Below are 25645 nucleotides of genomic sequence, written 5' to 3'. Positions count from 1 at the left end.
GGTGCAAATTTTCAGCCTCCCCCCCTTGGCTATTTATAGCCAAAAAATTTTACTATTCATTTTTTACTATTCATTTTTACTATTCACTTTTACTATTCATTTTTACTATTCAAAAAATATTTTTTATTCATCATTCTTATCTCTGAATGATTAATTCTACGTGGAGTGTTCTCTTCCACAATTTATTTTAATATATTTTATTTTTTTATTATTTTTTTTTTAACTATTCACTATTCACTATTTACTATTTACTATTTACTATTCACTATTTACTTTTCTTTAAAAAAATCCTAAATAAGTTATCAAAAATTTGAAGCTCTCCCTCTAGAATTACTATAACTTTATATCCAAAAATTTACATTTTTCTATCCATTAAAATTATTATTACTAATAAAATGTTAAAATTTACAATTATAAATATTTTTTTTTTTATGGATCTTACATTTTAACTTACAAATATTTTCAAGGATCTTACAATCTCCCCAACAACAATTATTTTCGCCCTCGAAAATTATTTATTTAAACAAAGACTAAAAAAAAAATTACTTACAAAAGAGATATGGATATTCCTTTATCATAAATTCTTCCAATTCCCAAGTCATTTCCTGTGTGTCTTCATTCCAAAGTACCTTTACCGTGCGAATATCCTTCCCTCTTAACTTTTTCATTTGAACATCTAGTATACGCACTGGGCCAACTTCCATTGTTAAATTTTCCTTGACCTGAATTTCATCAACTTCTAACACATGCTTTGGATCTGGAATATACTTCCTCAGTTGGGATACATGAAAAACATTATGCAAATTTGTCAATCGAGGTGGTAGTGCTATCTCATAAGCCACTGGTCCAATCTTTTTGAGAATTTGATACGGTCCGAGAAATTTTGGTGTCAGTTTCCTCATCTTGATAGCTCTCCCGACTCCTGTAGTTGGCGTTACTCGTAAGAATACATGATCTCCTTCTTCAAATTCTAACGGTCTTCTTCTTTTGTCGGCATATGACTTTTGTCTACTTTGAGTTGCTTTCATCCGATCTTGGACTAATTTTATTTTTTCTGTGGTTTGTTGTAATAGCTCGGGTCCCACTGTCAGTGCTTCCCCATCTTGAAACCAACACAACGGTGTTCTACATCTTCTTCCATATAAAGCTTCATATGGTGGCATACCAATACTGGAATGATAACTGTTGTTGTAAGTAAATTCTACTAATGGTAGTATCTCATTCCAACTTCCAAGATGATCTAATACACAAGTTCTCAGCAAATCCTCCAAAGATTGAATAGTCCTTTCTGTTTGACCATCAGTCTGAGGGTGATAAGCCGAACTCATCTTCAACTGTGTTCCCAGAGCCTTCTGTAGCGTCTGCCAAAACCTTGAAGTAAACCTTGGATCTCTGTCTGACACAATGCTTGTAGGTATGCCATGCAACCTCACTACTTCCCCGATGTATAACTCCGTCAGCTTTTCTAGTGACATACGTTGATTAATAGGTAAAAAGTGAGCGCTCTTGGTTAGTCTATCAACGATAACCCAGATAGAATCGTGACCTTTTGATGATTTTGGTAAATGTGTTACAAAGTCCATCGAGATACTGTCCCACTTCCATTGAGGAATGTCTAACTGTCGTAACATCCCTCCCGGTTTTTGATGCTCCACTTTTGCCTTTTGACACACCAAGCAGGCTGCTACGAACTCGGCCACATCCCTCTTCATTCCATTCCACCAAAATGACTCTTTCAGGTCCTTATACATCTTAGTCATACCTGGATGTATGCTAAGACGACTTTTATGGCCTTCGTCTAAAATTAAATGTTTTAATTCACTCTTTGCAGGGATACACACTCTGTTTTTAAATCGAAGTATGCCATCTTTACTTAGAACGAACTCCTTAGCTTGATCGGTGTCCAACAACATGATCTTTTGCTGCAACTCTTGATCCATCGACTGCTCAACCTTCACTTGTTCTAAGAAGTCACTAGTGATTGCTAAATGACTACACCATATGTGATCTGGGTTTAACTGCAACCCCAAGTTCATATCACGTAACTTTTCTAACAGTTCTAATTCCTTCACCATCATCGTTGTTATCTGAGCTTGTCTCCTACTCAATGCATCTGCCACCACATTGGCTTTTCCTGGGTGATATAAAAGCTCGAAGTCATAGTCCTTCATATATTCCATCCATCTTCTTTGTCGCATGTTCAATTCCTTTTGATCGAACAAATACTTTAGACTCTTATGGTCACTAAAAACTTGGAAACTTGCCCCATAGAGGTAGTGTCTCCATGTCTTTAATGCAAATACTACTGCTGCAAGTTCGATGTCATGCGTTGGGTAGTTCTTCTCATGCGCTTTTAGCTGCCTAGATGCATAAGCTACAGGTCTCCTTCCTTGCATTAGAACACACCCCAATCCTTGATATGACGCATCGCAGTACACCTCAAAAGATTTGCTAGAGTCTGGAATGATTAATACTGGTGCTGACGTTAGTCGTTGCTTCATATTTTCAAAACTGGCTTCGCACTTGTCAGTCCACAGAAATGGTTGATCTTTACGAGTTAACTGAGTTAGAGGACCTACAATCTTGGAAAACCCTTCGACAAAACGTCGGTAATAACCGGCAAATCCTACAAAACTTCGTACTTCAGTTACAGTTTTCGGCCGCTCCCACTTTAGCACAGCTTCCACTTTTGCTAGATCCACTGAGATTCCTTGAGCAGAAATCACATGACCCAAAAATTGTACTTTCTCTATCCAGAACTCACACTTTGACAGTTTCCCATACAGTTGATGTTTTCTTAAAATTTCCAACGCCACCCTCAAGTGTTCTGCATGCTTTTCCTTATTCTCTGAATAGATAAGAATATCGTCTATAAATACTACCACGAACTTATCTAAACATGACCGAAATATTCTGTTCATGTAGTCCATAAAAATCGCTGGGGCATTCGTCACACCAAACGGCATTACCACGTACTCAAAGTGTCCATAGCGAGATCTGAAAGCCGTCTTTTGTACATCTTCCGTCTTGACAAGAATCTGATGGTACCCAGATCTGAGATCAATTTTTGAAAACACCTCTGCTCCTCTCAACTGATCTAATAGATCATCGATTCTTGGCAAAGGATATTTGTTCTTTATTGTAACCTTGTTCAACTGTCGATAATCCACGCACAACCTTGAACTTCCATCCTTCTTCTTCACCAGCAATACAGGAGCTCCCCATGGAGACACACTTGGACGAATAAACTTCTTCTCCAACAGATCTTCGATTTGCTTTTTCAACTCTGCTAGTTCGGCAGGAGCCATTCTGTATGGAGCCATAGAAACCGGGCCAGCTCCGGGCACTAGATCTATTGTGAAATCGATCTCTCGACTAGGTGGTAAACCTGGCACTTCTTCTGGAAAAACATCAACATATTCTTCTACCACAGGTATTCCGATGATTTGTTCTTCAGTATTCACTCTTTTCTCCTGAGCTAACACCACATAGCAGGTAGCTCCATCTTTGATATCCTTCGCAGCGACTCGAGTTGAGCTTAGTTCTAAATCGTTCAAATTTAGAAACTCTATCTTTTGTTTCCCACAGTCAATAAGAACGTGATTGGCAGTCAACCAATCCATTCCCAAAATAATGTCTAGATTTTGAAGGGGTAAGCAGATCAAGTTCACTTTGAACTTGCGTCCTGCAATTTGGATCGGGCATCCGACACAGACTGAACTGGTCGTAACTGGTCCCGATGCTGGTGTAGAAACTACTAATTCACACCCTAGATCAAGCATCGGTAATCCGAGTCTTTCTAAACATGCTAGGGATATAAAGGAGTGTGTGGCTCCAGAGTCAAACAAAACATATACGCATTCTCCTAACAACATACAGGAGTGTAAGATTAATGTACCTGGCTTAGTAGCCTCTTCTGCAGACATTGCGAATACTCTTCCTGTTGCCCGGGGCTTTACTTCAGCAGAATCTTGTTGTTGTGGTTCTCCCACCTTCTTTTTCTTTGGACAAACATTAGCAAAGTGTCCCGGATCATTGCAGATGAAACATCTCTTCCCTTCAACTTTTTCCCCAATAAGTTTAGGGCAGTCACGTCTGAAATGTGCCCCTCCACACTCAAAACACTTCACCGTTCCCCGATATGATAATTGTGGTTTTTCATAAGGTTTTTTGTTGAATTTCATTGAAGATTCTCCCTTTGCAAGTCTGGAAACTCTACTTGGATCAAACTCCAACAATTCTATCATTCTGGCTTTCTCTACCAATGCTGGAAACTCTTGTATTTCCAATGGCATAAGTACCTTCTTCAGTTCATGCCTTAGTCCTCCCTCGAATTTTCGACATCTCCATTCTTCTGTGATATTCTGAGTATAAAACCTCGAGAGATAGTTAAATTTTACTACGTACTCTTGTACTGATAACCTCCTTTGTTGTAAGGTCAGAAACTCCGCCTCCCTTGCAAATTTTGCACTGTTTGGAAAATATTTTTCCAAGAACCTTATCTTAAAGTTCTCCCAATTCACAGCCTCACCACGAACCGTCATCAACTGTTGCATACTTTCCCACCAATATTCAGCTTCACCCACCAAAAGAAATGATGCATAAGTTAATTTTTGTTCTTCTGAGCAAGTTATTACCCGAAAAATCTTCTCATTCTGCCTTAGCCAAGAGTCAGCCTCATCAGGAGTAGCCTCCCCATTAAATTTAGTTGGATCATGCCTTAAGAAGTCATTCAAGCTAGAATGATTTTGAGGTACTTGATCAACTTGTTGTTGCTGCATCTTTGTCGAGTTTAAATGATTTCTTCAAAAAGATAACAATACAATTTAGCATATGATAATCAATTTCCTCCAATAGTCATTTTCATCATAACAATTAATAGTTTTACTAAGAATAATAATTTCACTCCCCATAGTCCCAAAATACTTTCGAAAACCATTGCTCTGATACCATAATGTAACACCCAAATATTTTAAAGGGTATTACTGATAGTAGAGACTAAATTAATTTGATATCTCATATAAACAATCAAACTTTATTTCAATTACTCCAAAGTACAATACCAAACTTACAAACTTTAAACAATATAGTCTTCATCATTGAAATTTCAACTTATAAGTTTTACACAACATAATCTTCCCAATACAAATTTATTCTTTTTACAAAAATCCCTGAAAGTTTTTCCCCGCATCTCTCTCACCTCTAAGCTTTTTCAACCGCATCTGCAACATTATCTAATCACATATAACATGAGTTATATGATCATAGAACAAACAAATAAGGGTAAGCCAACCATATCATATCAACCATTAAACTTGTAATAAGAATAGTTCAAACATGTATTTCTACAATTACTAAAATATCATTACCCCGATGTCATTAATTCATCATTATCAAAATCAACTTCCTCAATTTCATAAACCTTACAATTTTACCATGCTTACTCACGAAGCCTTATGGTCAGACCGCTCTCTGCCTGCTTCCTTAAGCCTCACCTGTATACTATGTATTACTCTCTGAAGCCTTATGGTCAGACATCTCTCTGCCTGCTTCTATAAAACTTATGAACCACATATTTATGTCAAAGCCTTATGGTCAGACCACTTGCTGCCTGCTTTCATAAACCTCAGGTGTTACTTTGCTCATATCAATCTCCCATGGTATAAACCGAACATACTACTTCCCGTAGGAAACATCATTTCATAAGCAATGATTTCTTATATCTACTCCAACATTTCATCAAATCAACATTTCATACCCTCTTATCCACTCCAACATTTCATCAAATCAACAATTCATAACATCTTCTCCGCATAACTCAATCATGTTCATTCTCTAATCATAATTTGACAATAACCTATTTTCGTGTCAATAAATTAAACATATTGCCAGATATCATACTTCATATTATAAACTCATTATGACCATACCGAGTATAACTCAACATATTTTCACCAAACAAAGATCATGGATCAAAATATATCAACATATCTTAGGAACTACATATTAAAGTCTGGGCTCAATGTAATGATAAATAAAATATATATGAAATTTTTACCATCATAATATTATGCATCTACAATCAACTTGTTTTATTTTATTTTCATCCTGGTAGAGATTTTTCTTTACCCCAATTGGTCACCGGAGAGGACCCAGATGTCTGAACGCATCAAACTCACCTTCGACGCCAGCACATATGACTAGTCACAACTGACTGGACCAGGCCAGGGCTGCTCTATGATCAGGGATGTGCCAACTCAGGTTTTTAAGGTTCCTCTATCCTACCAACAAAGGGAGGCCTTCAATAATTAACAATTTATTTATTTAATTTATCTGCCTTGTTTTCTTATGCTCTAAATCTTAAAATGCCTAATTTTACTTCCTCTCACAACAACCTCAAACACTGTTTATATATTTAATACCCATATACAAGCTATTACAGAACCCTTATTCCAAACCTTCCAACAAGATTAATTTCAGCCAACAAACTCATTCAATAAATTCATCACAATAAACATCCATAATAGAATTCATACAAGATAATTATAAACAATTAACAATAATAAAACATTACTATAAATGGTCATAGAAGAATACAATATTTGACAATCATAAAAATAATCTTAATATAAAAATTCATGGGGAAACAAGAAGTTGAATCTGGCAGAGCCGGTTAGACAACTTCTAATCCATCCATCAATACAATATAATTAAATAACAAGAACAATACATGTCTGGGGAAATGAGAAGTTGAATCTGGCAGAGCCGGTTAGACAACTTCTAATCCTTCCAAAAATGCAATAAAATAAATAAGCAAAGAAATAAATAGTTTGGGGAAACAAGAAGTTGAATCTGGCAGAGCCAGTTAGACAACTTCTAATCCTTCCAAAAATGTAATAAAATAAATACGGAAGGAAATAAAAAGTTTGGGGAATCAAGAAATTGAATCTGGCAGAGCCGGTTAGACAATTTCTAATCCTTCCAAAAAATACAATAAAAATAAATAAGGAGAACAATAAAATGTTTGGGGAAACAAGAAATTGAATCTGGCAGAGCCGGTTAGACAATTTCTAATCCTTCCAAAATACAAAAATAAACCACTAATAACATACAATTGGCATAACATAATCAACATCATATTTTACAACTATCACACTTGGATATTAACACAAAACATACTCTTATTTAAAATTCAAAAGCATACAGAAACAAAATACTCCATATTCAAGATTTAAAATCAGACAAAAGAAAAATTATAGCATATTCAAGACTCAAGATAATACAAAAAGAAATACTCAAAGTTAGCTTCCCTTACCTCTATTCCAGACTTAGTTTCCTCTTCTCAAACCGTTCTCCGGAAACTTCCAGAATTTCCCCTCTTTAACTATAATTTCCTCCAACTCTCTTCTCTCACAATTTCTCTAGAATTTTGGTGCAAATTTTCAGCCTCCCCCCCTTGGCTATTTATAGCCAAAAAATTTTACTATTCATTTTTTACTATTCATTTTTACTATTCACTTTTACTATTCATTTTTACTATTCAAAAAATATTTTTTATTCATCATTCTTATCTCTGAATGATTAATTCTACGTGGAGTGTTCTCTTCCACAATTTATTTTAATATATTTTATTTTTTTATTATTTTTTTTTTAACTATTCACTATTCACTATTTACTATTTACTATTTACTATTCACTATTTACTTTTCTTTAAAAAAATCCTAAATAAGTTATCAAAAATTTGAAGCTCTCCCTCTAGAATTACTATAACTTTATATCCAAAAATTTACATTTTTCTATCCATTAAAATTATTATTACTAATAAAATGTTAAAATTTACAATTATAAATATTTTTTTTTTATGGATCTTACATTTTAACTTACAAATATTTTCAAGGATCTTACAATCTCCCCAACAACAATTATTTTCGCCCTCGAAAATTATTTATTTAAACAAAGACTAAAAAAAAAAAATTACTTACAAAAGAGATATGGATATTCCTTTATCATAAATTCTTCCAATTCCCAAGTCATTTCCTGTGTGTCTTCATTCCAAAGTACCTTTACCGTGCGAATATCCTTCCCTCTTAACTTTTTCATTTGAACATCTAGTATACGCACTGGGCCAACTTCCATTGTTAAATTTTCCTTGACCTGAATTTCATCAACTTCTAACACATGCTTTGGATCTGGAATATACTTCCTCAGTTGGGATACATGAAAAACATTATGCAAATTTGTCAATCGAGGTGGTAGTGCTATCTCATAAGCCACTGGTCCAATCTTTTTGAGAATTTGATACAGTCCGAGAAATTTTGGTGTCAGTTTCCTCATCTTGAAAAACATGTGCACAATTTTGGAAATTCCACCTACCACATCCATCAAAGAATTATACTTCCGAAGAATTACATTGAATGAACGAGGAGGAGCCATTACTGATGCTCATCAAATATTTGTGATGTTGCATACATGATTATTGTAAGTCTCATTTTCCTATTAACAAAATAATTAAATTGTTTGCTACCTTCACAAGGTCAACTAAAGAAATACTTTCTCTTCTAAACCCAACTCCCTCATTCTCTTCCACAAACCCACACCCTATCCACCAACAATACTTTATTATGGAGGACCTCTCAAATGGACAACCATCATGGAAAGCTCATGCGGTTATGGTCTAAATTCATATCAAACACCCCTGCCACCATGCTAATATGTCAAAATTGCATGTTTAATAAACTTCTACAAAAAATACATTGTGAAGACCGCAAAAGAGTTACTCAAATTAACTACCTTCATTTAATGAGGCTAGTTAATAATAGTTGAAATCAAATCAGATAATAATGTTGCACAAATGATCTAACTTTAAAAAAAGTTCAACTTAAACTAATATGTCTTACCTTCTTACACTTGCAAAATATTAAACTAATATATACATCACCAAACACATGTTAAACAATATGAAAAATTAGATTAATAACAACGAAAAAAAAAGTATACACAAATATTGTAATTTTTCAAGTTTAATTTTATTTTCAGTTATGTCTACTGATTTTATTTATTTTCCAAGAATTACTATCCATTCTCATTACGATTTTAAATATATATTGCAAAATTAATTTCACTTTTAATTAACAATACTAATATTCATTTGTCACTAAGTTATTTTTTCCTTTAACTTTTTAAGCTATAATTTTAATAACCTATACATTGAATTTAATTTTCTAATTTTCAATAAAATGCACTAATCATCAATTCCTACTTTATAAACTTTCAACAACAAAATAATAATAATAAACTTAAATTACTTAACCATATATTTATACATTTTTCAATATTATTATCTCAAAAAATTACACTAATTATAAAATATTAATAACTTACCTTACATATATATATATATATATATATATATATATATATATATATATATATATATATATATATATATATATATATATTCCATTTCTTGATTAATTTTTTCCATCTCCTACTGTGTTTCAAATTCAAAAATATAAAATAATACATTTAAAAAAATATTTAATAAAATCCAACCATATAGATAAATATAATTCCATCTAATAAACATATAATCTTTTTTACTTTATTTTCCTCTTTTTTAAAAAAAATTGAAAATAAAATAAATAATATATTAGATAAATAAATATATTATTCATCTAATAAATATCTAACTCTTTTTTAAACTCTAATTCAAAACTACACGAATGTCAAATAAAAAGTTAAAATTTAAAAAAAAAACAAAAATAAAAAAACTAATTCAGAATTCAATTTCTAGATAACTGAATATTAACTGGTTTTCAGGAAAAAAAAAAGAAATTGAACTAACCCCGTTAATGTGCATGGAAACCGAATTCCCACCTGTAATCAAAACTGTGTTATGTGTTATGTAGGCAAATATTACCTAGGTAATTAAAAAAGAACTGTGCTGCTGCTGCCGCTGCAGGAAAATAATATCCACCAACTTTTTAAACTCTTTCTATCGTATCAAACAATTTCCAAAATCTTCCTGCAGAGGCTAATTTCCAAAACCTGCCACTCCATCCATTGGGTCTATTCTACCAACAAATTCAGTTGTTTTTTAAATTCTTCTGCAGGAATTTTTTACCTTTTTTTGTTTTGTTTTTGATCTTGCCATTGTCACAGTCCAAAAGTTAAGACAATGTACTATTTCAGACCTTTGACTTACCATATTTACACCCAAACTGCACAAGTAATTAAGAAGATTCAAGAAAGTACAGAAATAATAAATGACGAGTACTCATAACATCACTTCACACTTAGCTCACCCACTCAACGGTGGCTCACTGGTGGCGCCACCCACCACCGTTGCTGCACAATCACAACATCCTATATAAATATGAAGCATTCCAGTGACACAAGTGGATTCTCCAGTGACTCGCCGCCAGAAACCCATTTCCTTGCCGTCGCCAGATTCTCCTTTCTCCGGCAATCGTTTCCCGCCGTGCTTGTTATTACCCTTGCCGGGCAACGGTTAGTTTTTCTCACAGATGGGTTTCGACCCACAACGGACCTAGATCCTCCGGTAGCCGGCGACCTTGACTGCCGGAAAGATTTCTCGGCTGGATCTTGCCGGCGAAGTGTTCCACCGCTGCCCGTTTTCTGAGCCGTTTGGTCTCTGCACTGAACCAGCCTCACAGACCTAACATTGTTCCTTGGACCATGCACTGTTCTCTCTCTTCTCTCACCGGGAAAGGAACGATTTTTCAGCAATTTGGCCTGAGATACATCGACCCTTTTGTGCGTTTCTTGTCCTGGCTCGGTGATTGAAGTAGTTGTGGTCACGGTTTCGCTCAAGCTGCAAACTTCATCCGAGGGGTCTTCCGCTTTATAAATGGGCAAAGACTTTTTCTGAACTTTGCTCTGTTCATCTCTGACCTTGTATTGGAGTGGCTTTTGAGGTTTTGGTTTGGCAAAGGTTGTTGGATTCCGTTTCCGGGCTTCCAAGAGAACTTGCTTCACTGTCTCACTTTCTTCCTCTCTGCTGCTTTCTTGAGGTTTCTCTCGATGAGTGAGAGGTTGCGGTGAACCACGGAACTTTCTTAGTGGCGAGGTGGAGGTTTTGTGACTAGAACTCACACAACAACCCATTGCTACGTTGGATTCTACACAGTTGGAAACCAAGTATTTGGTTCTTCAAAGAAGAAACATTATTGTTGAGGGAAGGCTCAAAGGTCTTTTTGGTGGTTCCATGAGTGAAGTTGGTCTTGCACAGCTAATGTTAGTTAAGGAACAGAGTGAATGTTGGGGTCAAAGGAAGGATGCATTTATTGTGGGGGGATATGTAAAACATTTTACTTGGAAAAGACAAGAAGCAATGAGGAAAAGTTAAAATGCACATGAAATGGGGTAGATTCATTTAGCCAACTAATTATCCCTTTTAACCTTGGAAAAATAGAGTTGTAAGGTAAGTTTAAACAAGTGTGTTTTATGTGGTATTCGTCCCTGATCTGATGAAAGTGCTCGTACATATTGGAAAAGAGGGAATAAAAGGTGTTGCGTAGGATGATGGTGATATGGGGCTTTTGTATTAGGTGTCGTGAATCTTAAGGTATGATATATATGGGATGAATAATGATATGTAGATATATATATTTATATTTATTTGATAGATATTATAAGATAAAATAATTATAAAAGAAATGATTTTTTGTATATTTAAAGAAATAAAAAAATAGTGTTAATTCATATAAAAAATTTATGTTTCTCAAAATATCAAATGATGTGTAATATGTTAAAAGTATGAGTCAAGTTCTGTGATAGTGGTTATTGCTTTGATCACAACCGTCCCGTATGAGTGAAGGTGTATGATAACGACAACCCCGTACCTGCATTGTTTAATAAAACAAATATTTAGAATTATACTAAATTTAAAATAACAGAAAGCTAATTATTTTAACACCATTATAAAGTTTTAGTCACTTCTCTTTACACATGCTTCTTCATGTACTAAGTAATTTTTGGATAATTACTATAGAAAAATATTATTTGTAAATATATTATGGATAGAGTGAGTTTCAATACTAATATATATTTTTTAGATAATAAAAAACATTATATTTTTAATTCGTAAACTTAAAGAAATAATTTTTGTTTGAATTTTATTAATACCTATAAACATGTAGAGTTTTATGTGTTTCTGAAGCTGTTTTAAAATCTTTAGAGTTATTTGTTTATTATTAAGTAAGAGAAGTTAGTTAATAATTTTAACTCATAGACAAGTTATTCTTGATTGTAGACTTGTATGATAGTTGATTTGTGTAATTGAATTGTCTGATGAAATTTGATATGTTGAGTTGAGATTAAGAACTTTGAATCATCTTTAGAATAAAGGGATTGAAATTTGATGTGTTGAATTGTAATCTTGTAATTGAAGTAAATTAAGTTATTGAATTATGCATAATTTGATGGTTGATTATTTTAGTGTTTGTGGCTAGTGTTAGACTAAATTGCATAGACTTATACTAGTACAAAAATATCGTATAATGTCCTTATTTTTTGGCCTTTCACATCAATTTCAAGGTCGACGTTATATCGGGAGACGTTAAATTGACGTCGAATTTAAAAAATTCAACGTTAATCAAATTGACATCGAATTTTGTTAATATTCGAGGCTAAACAACTCTACAAGACCTGAAAAGCAGAAAAACAACAAATTTTAATTTTTGGTATTTTATAAAGCATGAACTATGAACGTGTAGTATAATATCAATAACAAATAACAATAACAAACAAGTTTAACCAAATAACAACAACAAACAAGTTCAACAAAAAACAACAACAAACAAGTTCAACAAATAAGTTCTTCAAAACGAAAACGAAAACAAAAACTAACCTTTAAAAGGTGGGTTCGTCGGAATAAAGTGTTTCCACCTGTGAGAGAGAAAGCAGAATGCGCCTATGAAGGACAAGAACACGAAAATAATCGGTCAAAACAAACAAAAATTATACGTAAAGTAGTTAATTAACACGCATTTGTATCAAATGTAAGAAAGATTACATGTGATGATCGTCAAACTTCGTTCGAGAAAAGTTTGAGAAGAGAAGAGGGTTTCACGCACTAAGATAAAGTGAATGAATTTTCAAACTCCCGCTCAAATTAAAAAGGGAAAACTTTTGGCTGACAAATAATATGTCTAAGCTCCTACAAAATTCGACGTATTATATGTGGTTTAAAAGAAAAAAGAAAAAAAGAATTGAAAAGGAATTACTTTTTGACTTCTAGGTGACAAATAATACATCGAAGCCCTTACAAAACTCGACATATTATTTGTTGTTTAAAAGAAAAAAGAAAAAAAAATTAAAAAGGGTGACTCTTTGGCTTCTAACCGACAAATATTACGTCGAACCCCTACATGATTCGACATACTATTGATGGTTTAAAAGAAAGAAGAAAGAGAATGATATACTGGTTTAAATAATTACTATCATAGAACGTCAAATTGAATAGGGCTTCGACGTTCTACAATTGTATTTATTTACAAAAATGTCACTGATCATTTTTAACGTTGGTTATTCAATGGTTGGACGTTGAACGCGTGACGTTATACGCTATTTTTGCACTAGTCGCATAAATCTGTAGAATTATGCAAATTCATTGGGTGAGCATATACTTGTTGAGATCAACGTTAGAGACTTACTGACTAGGTGGTTGTTGAACGAGAGTATACTCTCTAGGCAAAACCAAAAGTTAGATAAATCACTGATTTGACTTTCATTGAGTAAGAATATGGTCATTGGGCGAGCTCAAGTTAGAGAGCTACTGACTTGAATGTGGTTGGACAAGACAAGTCTCGTTGGACGACTTTCATGATACATTTAGTCTATGGGATCCAGTGACGATCTTGTTGGGCGAGTTATCTAGTTGTTGGGTGAGAGTACTTTTGAGCACTATTCCCTGGTTTATGTATATTTCTATTTATGAATGTTAATGTGATGGTTAGTTTGTGATAATCATATGAGAACTTTTGATATGTTTATGTGTGATATGAATTTTTGAGAGAATTTCAAGAAGAAATATGAGAACCTTTGATATGTTTATGTGTGATATGATTGTTGAGAGAATTTTAAGAAAAAAAATGTATGTTTTAGTGATTTTTAGTGTATGTTTGACATATGAGAGTTTAAAAAGAAGGTATCGTGTTATATTTCAAGTCATTTAACTCATAGAGATTAATAAAGTGAGAAGAGAATTATAAGAAATCTTTATCCTAAACTTTTAGTCTTAAACGTAAAAGATTATCCTCGTAAGGTTTATAATATGCAAAACATAAATACTACTATTACTACATACTTATAGTGAAGTCTCATATCAAAATATATATTTGGATAATTGAGTTTGGAGTTAATTGTTTGTATATTTATATGAATTATGATACATTATAATGTTTTATTTAATAAATTTATATTATTCAATGACATATCACATTATATCTTAATTTATCATATCTTTTTACATATGGTCATTAAAGGAAAGGGTAACAATTATGAGATTCTAAAAATAAAATATATTCAATTTTCAAAATTAAAAATGAGTCAAAAGCACAATATAAACTATTTTATTATATTTTTATTTATTTAACCTCTTTTACGTAAGAATTGGTATACCTCAGAATAATTTATATCAATTTTAAAAATAAAATATATTCAAATTTGAGAAAATTTTGAAGTGAGACAAAATATAATTTTTATCGCGTTGATATAACTTATTTTAACTATTAAATATATTCAAATTCAAAGTTAAGAATTAGCGCTAGCTTGTCCAAATAAAAAAATAACTATTTTTAAAGTTTATGAATTAATGTCAGTTAGTCTTATTATAATTATAAATATATTTCATTTCTTAAATTTATAACTTAGCATAAATAGACTATAACAAAAGTATATTTAATTAGTTTTTACTTTTAAATTTGTAATAAGAATTTAAAGTTACTATTAGATATGCGTACTACTCTCTTTAAATTTCAAAAGTTAATGAAATATATTTTTGTATAAGAAGAAGATTGTGTTGGCTTAAAATAATTTATTTTATATCTAATTCCCTATTCAATTCATGCTAAATATTTACTTTAGTTTTTTTAACATAAAATACTTTTCAAATTTCATATGTATTTTTTTTTGTCTTTTAATGTTAATTTATGTATCTATAATCTATAACTATTAATAAATAAAAAAATTTGTTGGAAACTATTTGGTAAGCACTTTTTTATGTAAATATTTTATTTTGTCCTTATTAATATAAATCACTTTATTAATCATTATATCTTTATATTTTATACTATTTTTTTATGATTACTTTTTAAAATATACTTTTTTATAAATTCAATAACATTTTTTATTTTAACAATAATAATTAAAAGAATTAATTTTTATTTAAGTTTAAATGTTTACTTCGTCTCATGTTAAGAGGTGAATTTCTGTTTAGTATCCGATTTTAAAAATGAAGACATTGGATCCTTATATTATGAAAAATTTACTTCTTAACATGAGAATGAAGTAAACATTTAAGCCTTTTATTTATTATCATAAAGTAAAAGTATGCATTGTGCATATGTTTCTACTAATTATTTAAAAAAAATTAAATCAAAAAGATACTTTTAAGTATAAAAACTAATTTTTAAAAGGTTAATATGTTGAAAAGGATGAAGAATTAATTCTTAAGTTTATTTTAAAATAAATTATAATTAAAACCTAATGGGAAAAAACCTATATGTTATGCTATATGTTTAAAAAAAATTACTACATTCATTCATGTAAATATTTTACTAAGTAGCATATTAAAATAAAAATTGTAATGATGGGTTTTCTAATGAAATCTTATAAATTTTAGGTCGTTAATTAAAATCAAACTTTAATTTTGTTGCCAATATTTTTTTTAATATAATTACTGGTAAACATATACTTTAAGAAATAATTTTAAAAACTAAAATAATCAGTCACTATATATTAATTAAGTTAGATATGATTTTATGAACTAAAAATTATATAAATATCTAAAATAAGTTCTATTATAAATAAAAAATTAAAATTATTTTATAAAATGAAATCTCATTTTGTCTCTAATATTATTTACCAAGTTTTTAACTACTTATTTATTAATTATAAATTAGTATCTAATTTAAATTAATTACTAATTTATTTGGAACCAAAACTTTGATGAATAAGAATGGTGATTAATTAATTTTGTTTTATCTGGTACTAGAAGTAACTCGATACACAGTTATAACCAGTAAAGCTCATGGGTGCATTGGATTCTTCTTGGAGGAAGAAAACAACACGAAACATTTTGCATGTGTGTTGCCTGCAGCCTGTGGTAACAAGGAATTTCATAACCTGACAATCAAGAACAAAACTGCCAATGTTTTATGTCTGTTTTTTCGATTTGTCATGCCTGTAAGTTATGACAACAAATCTGTCACACTTTCAATACAAACCACAAGTTTTCCTTTTTATTTTACAATTTCCGTATTAAAATATTTTTTTACAGTAGAACTTCTCTTTGTACAAAGGTTAATGATACTTTTTTCTAGTTCAATGCAGAAAAAGTCAAATAAAATATTTCTTACAACTGTTTTTCATTCTTTTCCCCTGTTTATTTCTTCTGAACTAAATGTTAAATATATATAATATTTCGATTTACATATTTAAGTATAGTAATAAATATATTATCTTAGACTAACATGAAACTTGAAAACCGGTGGAATCAACACATATACATATATTTCAATCAACATGAAATTAAGAATTAATTACCACTTCAGATCTAAGAAGGGCATGGACCAGACTAATAATTCTTCTTTTTCTTTTCTACTCATCATAGTCTACGAAAACAACAAGGGCATTAGATCTGTAAAGCATTAATAATAATAAAAGTTTTAAAATAACTAAAAATACAAATTGCATATTCTCATTCGTGATTATTAATTGACTTGATCCATGAGTAAGAATCAACTTTCCATCAGAAAATTATTATTCAAAACTCAGTTTGTATTTATAAACCTTTATACCCGAAATATTTGTCAACAATAAATTTGTTAATTTGGTCTAGTACACATGGTTTGGTTTATATCCACGTGAATCGGTGCTGAAAAACTCATAAAACCAAATAATCCACAAAAGATAGGGTCAAATTAGCAATAAAAGCTTTACGGTCTGGGTCCATAGAACTCAAAAAAGTTCACATTTTTCACATGTTGTGCAAGTGGGTCTTACATTAAGATAAATATGATTGAATTCAAACCAAGACAAGTAGATCAATCAAGGTAGGATCCAATTTAGACTTTCTTTAGGTTAAGTTAAGTTAAGATGGATAGGATTAAAGATAATTCAAATACAATTTATGTTAAGTTGAAGGTTGAACTAAGTTATATTGAATCAAAAATTAAGACAAGTTGATTCGAATCAAATGTCAAGATAAGTTAGCTTAAGTCGTAGATCGAGATAAGTCGGTCTAGGTCATAGGTCAAACTTAGTTGACTCTAGTCAAAACTCGAACCAAATCATCTAGGATGTAGGTCGAATTCAGTCAACTCTGATAGAAGGTTGATCCAAGTTGACTAGGTTGAAGAACTCAGTCAAATCAACTTAAGTTAAAGGTTAACTGAGTTAGTTAAAACGTAGAGTCAACTCATTTCAAATTAAAAATTAAATTACTTGAGGTTACTCTATTTAACTTTAGATCCAAACAAACTTTTCTTAACTTTCAGTTCAGACTAAATATCTTATATTTATAAATTATTAAAATCTTATAGTGAGATTAAATCCAACCTTAACTCTAATACCAAAAAAGATGATTTTCAAAACTGAAATATTTTAAAATTCCTCATTTGATTAACCCCTAAATGGAGATTTATTTATGAATGAGTTGAAAATGACCACAAACCATGAATTAAATTCACACCTAAAATCAAATAATTTGTTAAGAGTACAAAAATCAAACAAGAATGAATTAAATAAAAACAAATTAAAATTTCAAAATCAATCACAACTTTTTCATGTAAAAAAATCAAAAGGATTACCCTTATGTTCAAAACTATTTCATGTCCTAAAGATAGGTCAAATCAAAATATCACATTAATACAGTTATATTCAAAACGTAGGAAATGACTCTCAAAATTTAGAGCATTTAATGTGTCTTTTTGTTATCCGGTTCTTATCTATAACCCAAAATTATTGTTGTCTTTATTTCCCAAGTTTTAATCATTGACAAGTACATGAACAAAGGAATCCATATCCAAGAGATTGGAGAGGGAGTTAAAACTATAAAATCAAATCACAAATAATTCATAAAAGAAGTATAACAACTTCAAGGAAGGATTACTACAATGATGACAAACGGACTTTGGAGAAAATATTTGAAATAATTTCCTTCTTAAAGTCGGAAATCCTTATTTGTACATAAAAAATGAGTCATTATCTTTCTTCAGTATTTCTACAACTAAGTTTTTATTTGGTCCCAAGATCATGATAAATAGGAAAAATAGGAAAGGATGTTATAGCTTCCTAAAATAACCTAACTTATGTTTGTATAGAGCTTAATTTACCTTAGGAAACAAACATATCTTACCTTCTTTAGTTTTCCAAATCTCAATGCAACTATATATAACTATCTTCATTATAACTCTTTCATTGAAATCGATATATATTGTAGATTGCTTTTACTCCAAAATTTGGTGAATTTTCTTTATATCATAAAAGTCTACTTATTGATTAGCTTAAATTAGTGTCAGAATTTAAATTTTGTTTATCTTTTTAAGAATTTAAAACAAAAAATTATATTATTATTGGCGAAATGTTATTGACAAAAATATTAATTGATAAAATGAATTTTATCAATAAATTTTTGAATTTTTATAATGGATGGATATTAATATCGGTAATACATCGATTACTAAAATAAATTTTTTATTTTAACATTTTTTTTGCTGGTAATAGATTTATTAGTAAAATGAGAGTTAAAATTTGTCTTAGTTTTTGACCATTCATGACAATATTTTTTAATAATTAAATATTTTAATGTCTGTCAATAAATCTTTATATATATATATATTTTAAAATTTGTTGAGGTAATTAAATTATTTAAAATTATTTTATAATTAATTATTTTTAAAATTTATCGATAGTTAAATTTTTAAAATTTTGGACAATTGAATTTTTTAAAAATGTAATTGATTTTTTTTAATTTATTAGTAAATTTGTTCAGTAATTAATTTTTTAAAATTCATCAGTAGATTCATTGGTATTACGAGTGTCAAATTTTTTAATAAATCTAACAAAATATGTCTTATAAATAACTTAAAAATAAATAAAAAGAAGAAGAAAAATTAAAAAGAAAAGGTGACAACGAAGTAAGATGATAAATAAATGAATATAACATAAGAATGTAAGAGAAAAACTTATAAAATGATGAATATTGTCATGCCACTTGGAGAAGCTCCGTTATAATAAGCATTGATAAAGTAAGAAGACAAAGATACAATTAAGGAAAAATAAATGAATACAAAATAGGAATGGAAAAGAGAAACATATTAAATGATAAAGATTATTATGAAACTTGATTAAGGTTCTTTTTAGAAAATCAATCTTTCATTCAATTAACGAAATTCCTTTAAAAAAAAAACTATTTGTAGTTAAAGCATATGGAATTTACATCTAAATGAAATGTACATGTGTCTTAAAATTAAATCTATATTAAAACCCAATAACCTATAAACTTTGGCTCAAAATAAAGTGAAGGAAAAGCTCCATTAATTGAACAAAAATTGAGGAGCATACATTCTTTGCTTGGCCATGCTTTTTATGTTCTCTTCACATAAGAAAATAATACTAATTTGTGTATAGCAAAAAAGGTTTTCCAACAGCATGACAATGGCCAATAGCCCTTTCTTCATTAGGCTAAATACGAAGTTTGGGAATGAAAAGATTCATTTCATGCATGGACATTGAGATCACATTCTATATGGATTAGGAGAGTTGCTTCTTCCACAATCCAAAATGCTCTCTAAACCTTCAATGAAGAGAGTATTTGAGGTGATGGAGGGAGCAACTCTTCCGGACTAGATGTATGTTCCGGAACATAGCAATGTTATTCGGATTGACCAAATCCTTAGGTACTTTTAAAACCCCAAACAGTACACAAGGAAGAAGCAGGGGAATATCTGACGTAAGAAAGGAAGAAGGAGATGTGAAGTTATGATTGTAGGACTTTTAATACATTTTTAAAGAAGGATAAAATAAGGATATGATTATTTATAGGGTACAAGAGAAAAGGGAGTACGGGAAGAAATGTCCTTCAGCTAGATATAAAGTGATTTTGAGAGGGGCTAGTTTAAGGGGGGCCAAGCAGCCATTGTACTAAAATATATTGTACTAAAATGTATTTTAAACAATAAATTTGGAAGTACTAAAAAAAGCAAATATATTAAATATTAGTGTTAGTAAGTCAGTGACTCTTCTTTAACTTATCTTTTCACGCAATTTTTACTAGGGTGGTGCTCCCTCCACCACCACCCCTTGCTCCCTCCACCTCTCCAATTTATTTTATTTCCAAAATTATCCTTCTGTTAAAACTTTTTTACTTTAACCAATTTTTTAATATATTTCAAAATCCTAATTTAACCTAACTTACTCACTCTCGCAGCTGACTCCACCACCACATCTCTCTGACCCCACCACCACATTCTCTCTTTTCTTTCATTTCCGTTTCAGCTTTTCTTCTTCCTTCTCTTTCTTTTTCGTCCATTCTTCTCTTCCCCATTTTCCTTTCATTATTACCATTGGTGTTGATTCCTGGTGTGGAGGAGCGTAGAGGAGGAGGTAGATCTGGTTTCGTTGCGGAGGGCAGGGGCTCTTCAAGTTGAAAGTGCTCCCTCCTTCGTGGGGCAAAAATTTCAATTTGTTGATGTCATTGAGGCCCAACAATTTGACAAAGAGACTCTTAATGCCATTTTTGAAATTGCAAGGAGCATGGAGAGCATTGAAAGCAATTCATTTGGGAGCCAAATGCTTAAGGGTTACCTCATGGCTACCTTGTTTTATGAGTCATCCACTAGAACCAGGCTTTCGTTTGAATCCGCCATGAAAATATTAGGTGGGGACGTTCTCACAACTGAGAACGCAAGGGAGTTTTCATTTGCTGCTAAAGGAGAAACGCTCGAATGTATGTCCTGTCGGTTACGGTGCAATGTTTTTTTAGTGGGTGCATTTCATTGTTGTTTTTATCTAAAATTGGAGTTTTGTGGAACTTTACTTCTTGCAGATACTATAAGAACTGTTGAAGGTTACTCTGATATAATTATGATGAGACACTTTGAAAGTGGTGCTACAAAGTAGCAACTGCTAGCATTCCTATAATCAATGCAGGGGATGACCCTGGACAACATCCCACCTAATTACTAACAATGAATTAAAATATTTGGTTGGACGGATATCAACCGTGGAACCTTGATTCTTAAACAGATGTCAACGGATATCGACATTTGTTTGTCTTGATATCCGATGTTCACATCCGTTTTAAATGTTAGTGAAGGACAAAAGAGGAATAGAAATGTGCAACGAGCAATGTGTAGTGGTGGAGAGAGTAACTCTCTTTTTACTATCAGTTAAAATTTATAAAATCATGAGTAAAACACACTAAATAAAAAGAAAATTCATAAATTTTTGTTTTTCTGATTAATTAAGTTAATAATAAATAGGGTGTTCAATAATATTTTGTTTCAATCGATGCAAATTTATTCTTAGATTAATTAAAGATTTTGAGTTGAAGTTTTAAATTGCCTTAAATATTCAAAGATTAATTTATGATGTTTTAATTTATTTTTCCAGGTTCCATTACATTATATTACTTTTAAGACGGTTATTCAACTTTTATTATAATGCAAGAGTCTTATAATACTTACATTTTAAGCAATGTTTTATTTAGTTATTGGTAGAAATATATATTTTTAAAATAAAATAAAAATTATTCTTATGATCTAATGTGTTATTTAAGACGTAAAATTGAAATTTTATTTTATGTCGGCATACGTTATTAAAAAATCTTATAAAACTTAAATCTTAAACTTATAACCATGTGTATAACTTTTGCAATGAAGATATCCTTAAACACCTTTAAATAATAATAATACATTGGGAAATCTTCGTGATAATAAATTATAAGTTTGTTATACATTTTTTTAATATATTATTATTTAAAAATATCCACCAACACTTATAGAATGTCAAAGAAATGTTATTCTAATAATACACCATAAATAAATAATTGCAATTTAATTACATGACTAAATAACTACACATATTAATAATAACATGATTACTAAAAAAACACAAACAGACAAAAAAAATATGATAAACTTTTATAATTTTTAACATTTTTTATTTCCTCTATTATTCCTAGAAAATGATCCTGATTATAGGAATGATACAAGGATAATTTCAACTAATCCAAATAAAAAAAAAGTATGAGTCTTTCTCGAACAACAATCTTAGTCAAATAAAAATTATTTACATTAATTTTAATGAATTTGAATAAATAAGTAATTTGTTTAAGATAAAAAATATGGTTAAATATATTTTTAGTCTTAATTAAACTTTAATGAGAATTTGTATCTCTCTTTAAATTTTAATATAGTTTGGTTTTTGAATTTGAAAATGAATAGATGTAGTGTCCTTGATGCAACTGAATTAAATCTTTTTGATATTTTTAAAAGTTTGATACATTCTAATTCAAATGTCAATTTAGGAAGTTTAACATATAATAAAAAAATTAACTTTATTAGGTTAAAAGAACTATATTTCTTAATTTTAAAATTTTAAAAATCAAAATATATTAAAATTTTAGATAGAAACGAATTTCAATTTTATGTTCAAATTTAGAAACTACCCACATATTAAACCCTAAAAACATATGATTAAAACACTAATATGTAAAGAACTCTATTTAATTCAAAAATAAAAAATGTACTTAAATAATTAAAACATTTTGAAATAATAAGATTGCAATAAGAACCAAAATTGATTTATTAATTTTCAAAGTTTAAGATGAATCAAAGTTTTGAATAAAAAATGAATTTCAATTTATTGTCCAAATTTTGAAACTATCCACATATTAAACTCTACAAAATGTGATTAAAACACTAACATGTAAAAAACTTTAGTTATTTGAGTATTAATGTAAAAATTGTAGCAAATTTATTTCAAAAATAAAAATTTTACTTAAATAATTAAATCATTTTGAAATTATAATTTTGCAATAAAAGTTTATAATTAATGATATAACTAATCACAAACTTAACTCCTTTGATAATTTTTTCATGTATGATTGGGTATAACGCCTCTCAAGTTTTTCCCTTACTTGTTTTTGGTTCAATTAAGTTCTATTGTTAAATTAACTTAATTAACGTTAACATCATTTGAAAGATGATCATGTGTCAATCTAATAAAAAGTTTAGTTATAATTAAAAAGTTTAATTAATGTCAATTTAAGAGAAGAGACCACACTGAATCAAGTTAACACATAATGAGATTTGATTGAACAAAAATAAAATATTAGAACCATCGTAAATCAGAACTAAAAATATAAGGACAAAAATAATAATTAAGTTTTTTCATAATTGTTCATTCCTTGCATAAAATTGTGAAGAGTATAATATGCTAAAACCATAGTTCTCGTCCTCTTAAAATAATAATGGGATTTCATTCCACTAAGTATGGTGGAATTCTTTTTCTATACCAGAAAATGTTCTTTTAATGACATTTCTCAATAATGAATAATTAAACAATTCTTATAGGTTTTGTAAACTTATTTACAAACATTCTTTAAGGTGGTATTTTGATATGGTGTAACAATTTGTTCCTCTTACCTGAATCTAACATTTTCAAGATAATACTTTCCTACACATAACAAAAGCATGGTAATTAGAACTGTTGGAAATTCAAGTGTGAATCTAAAATCCCACATTGGATATAAATGTCAATCATTTATATGGTTGGACTTAGATGTTATTGGTGTTTGTGTCTCCCCGGTGAACCTCCTCATTGATAGACCCAACAAGAATGTTATAATTATATCTTAGCATACAACTTATACTTAAACAAAATTAGATAACCTTTAGGTATATTAAGTGGATCTTCTCTTATAAGAATATCCTTCAATATCATAGAATCAAATGTTGTTCTTACCATCAAGAATACATGTGATTTTCATGCAAAAAAAAAAAAAATAAATAACAAAAACATGTTGGGTAGTCTTTTAAAAGTGAGGACCATCCGACCTTGAGACCTTTACTTGGACACGATTTTCATCAGTGTCACAAAAAAATACTTAACTCACATTATTTGAGCTAAAAAATTTGTTTCCAATGCATACTTTATTCAACCATTATTAAAGTGACTACTAACAATTTTACTATATTGATGAATAAAGAAACTCATTGTTCAACTTTTTACGTTATATCCTATAATATACAACATTTTGGCCATTTGTTCTTTAATTATGGATCTAAAAACATCCTTCACCATACCACTTACTTTTAACTTTGACAAAAGTTAATAAATTCCTATTCTGCGACTAATATTAAAATGTTGATTAATATGAACGATATACAATATCAACTTACCCCTACAATTTTTCTTTTCATAATCACATTTGAAATGTGATTTTCATACCACTAAACATAAATAACAAATGTAATCCATGAACAACAAAATAAGTGATTGTAAGTGTTGCTACTTTTATACACATTTGTAATTTTTTTTTCTCTTACATGTGAGATAAAATTTATGTCTAACCCCTAAGACTTTCCTTCTAGCATACCAAAATAGATGCAATTTGTTTAAACAAATAAAATTTCCCCTTCCATTCATATTACACTTTAATGCTCCATTGTATAATGGATTATGACTGTGACACCCGGGCACGGAGACGAGGGCGGGGAGTGACGCCGGTGCAAGAAGCATGGTGCAGGGGGCACAGACAAGGAGCGGCTCCTGGCAGCTTCGGGTGGAAGGGGTACATGGATGAATCGAACATACACCGGAATGAGAGGGATTTGGAGACTGTATAGGTATGGGACTATACAGTTGAAGGATAACTTAAATGAATTGATTTGACTACTCATATCACCAAAATGCATTTGCTTTTCGGTAGCCTAACTCATAAGAACTCCATAGTTAAGCGTGCTTAGCTGGAAAGCCTGGTGGTGATCTGTGGGGGCAGTCGATGGTCCCTGTGAGTTGCCGGGGCGTTACAATGACTCCTTTTGTTATGTCCTAAACGTGCATGTTCAAGATGGTAACAAATTTTAGTGTCAATCAATCACAATGTCAATAACATGTTATTCTTCAAGTGTGTATGAAGCGGAAAAAAATCATTCAAGTGTGTAAAGATTACATTATGTTATCAACAACTTTTGCTTTTAAGGAAGCTTCTTCACTCTACAACCTCCAACCAAGACAAGTCATCATCTCCACATACAAAAGAGGAAACCACAATACAATAACTAAGGGTTAGATCTTACAATCACCAAATACAATAACTTAGGGTGATTCAAGAGCTTGCCCAATCACAAAAGCACATGAGATTTTTAGAAATCTCCAAATCTAACATTGATGA

The 25645-nt window shown here is 30.4% G+C and overlaps 1 protein-coding gene and 1 pseudogene across 1 annotated transcript; one reads left to right on the top strand and one right to left on the bottom strand.

Moving 5' to 3' along the window:
* Positions 1 to 10365: 10365 nt before the first annotated feature.
* LOC108339314 (uncharacterized) lies at positions 10366 to 11127 on the bottom strand. Its single transcript, XM_017576451.2, has one exon. It carries the CDS (start codon positions 11125 to 11127, stop codon positions 10366 to 10368), a length of 762 nt encoding a protein of 253 aa, XP_017431940.1.
* An 8967-nt stretch (positions 11128 to 20094) lies between these two features.
* On the top strand, positions 20095 to 21425 carry LOC128195255 (aspartate carbamoyltransferase 1, chloroplastic-like; annotated as a pseudogene).
* The last annotated feature ends 4220 nt before the right edge of the window (positions 21426 to 25645 follow it).

This window comes from Vigna angularis, chromosome 1, assembly GCF_016808095.1.
Source record: "Vigna angularis cultivar LongXiaoDou No.4 chromosome 1, ASM1680809v1, whole genome shotgun sequence".
Lineage (NCBI taxonomy): Eukaryota > Viridiplantae > Streptophyta > Magnoliopsida > Fabales > Fabaceae > Vigna > Vigna angularis.
This window is presented reverse-complemented; position numbering and strand designations above follow the sequence as displayed.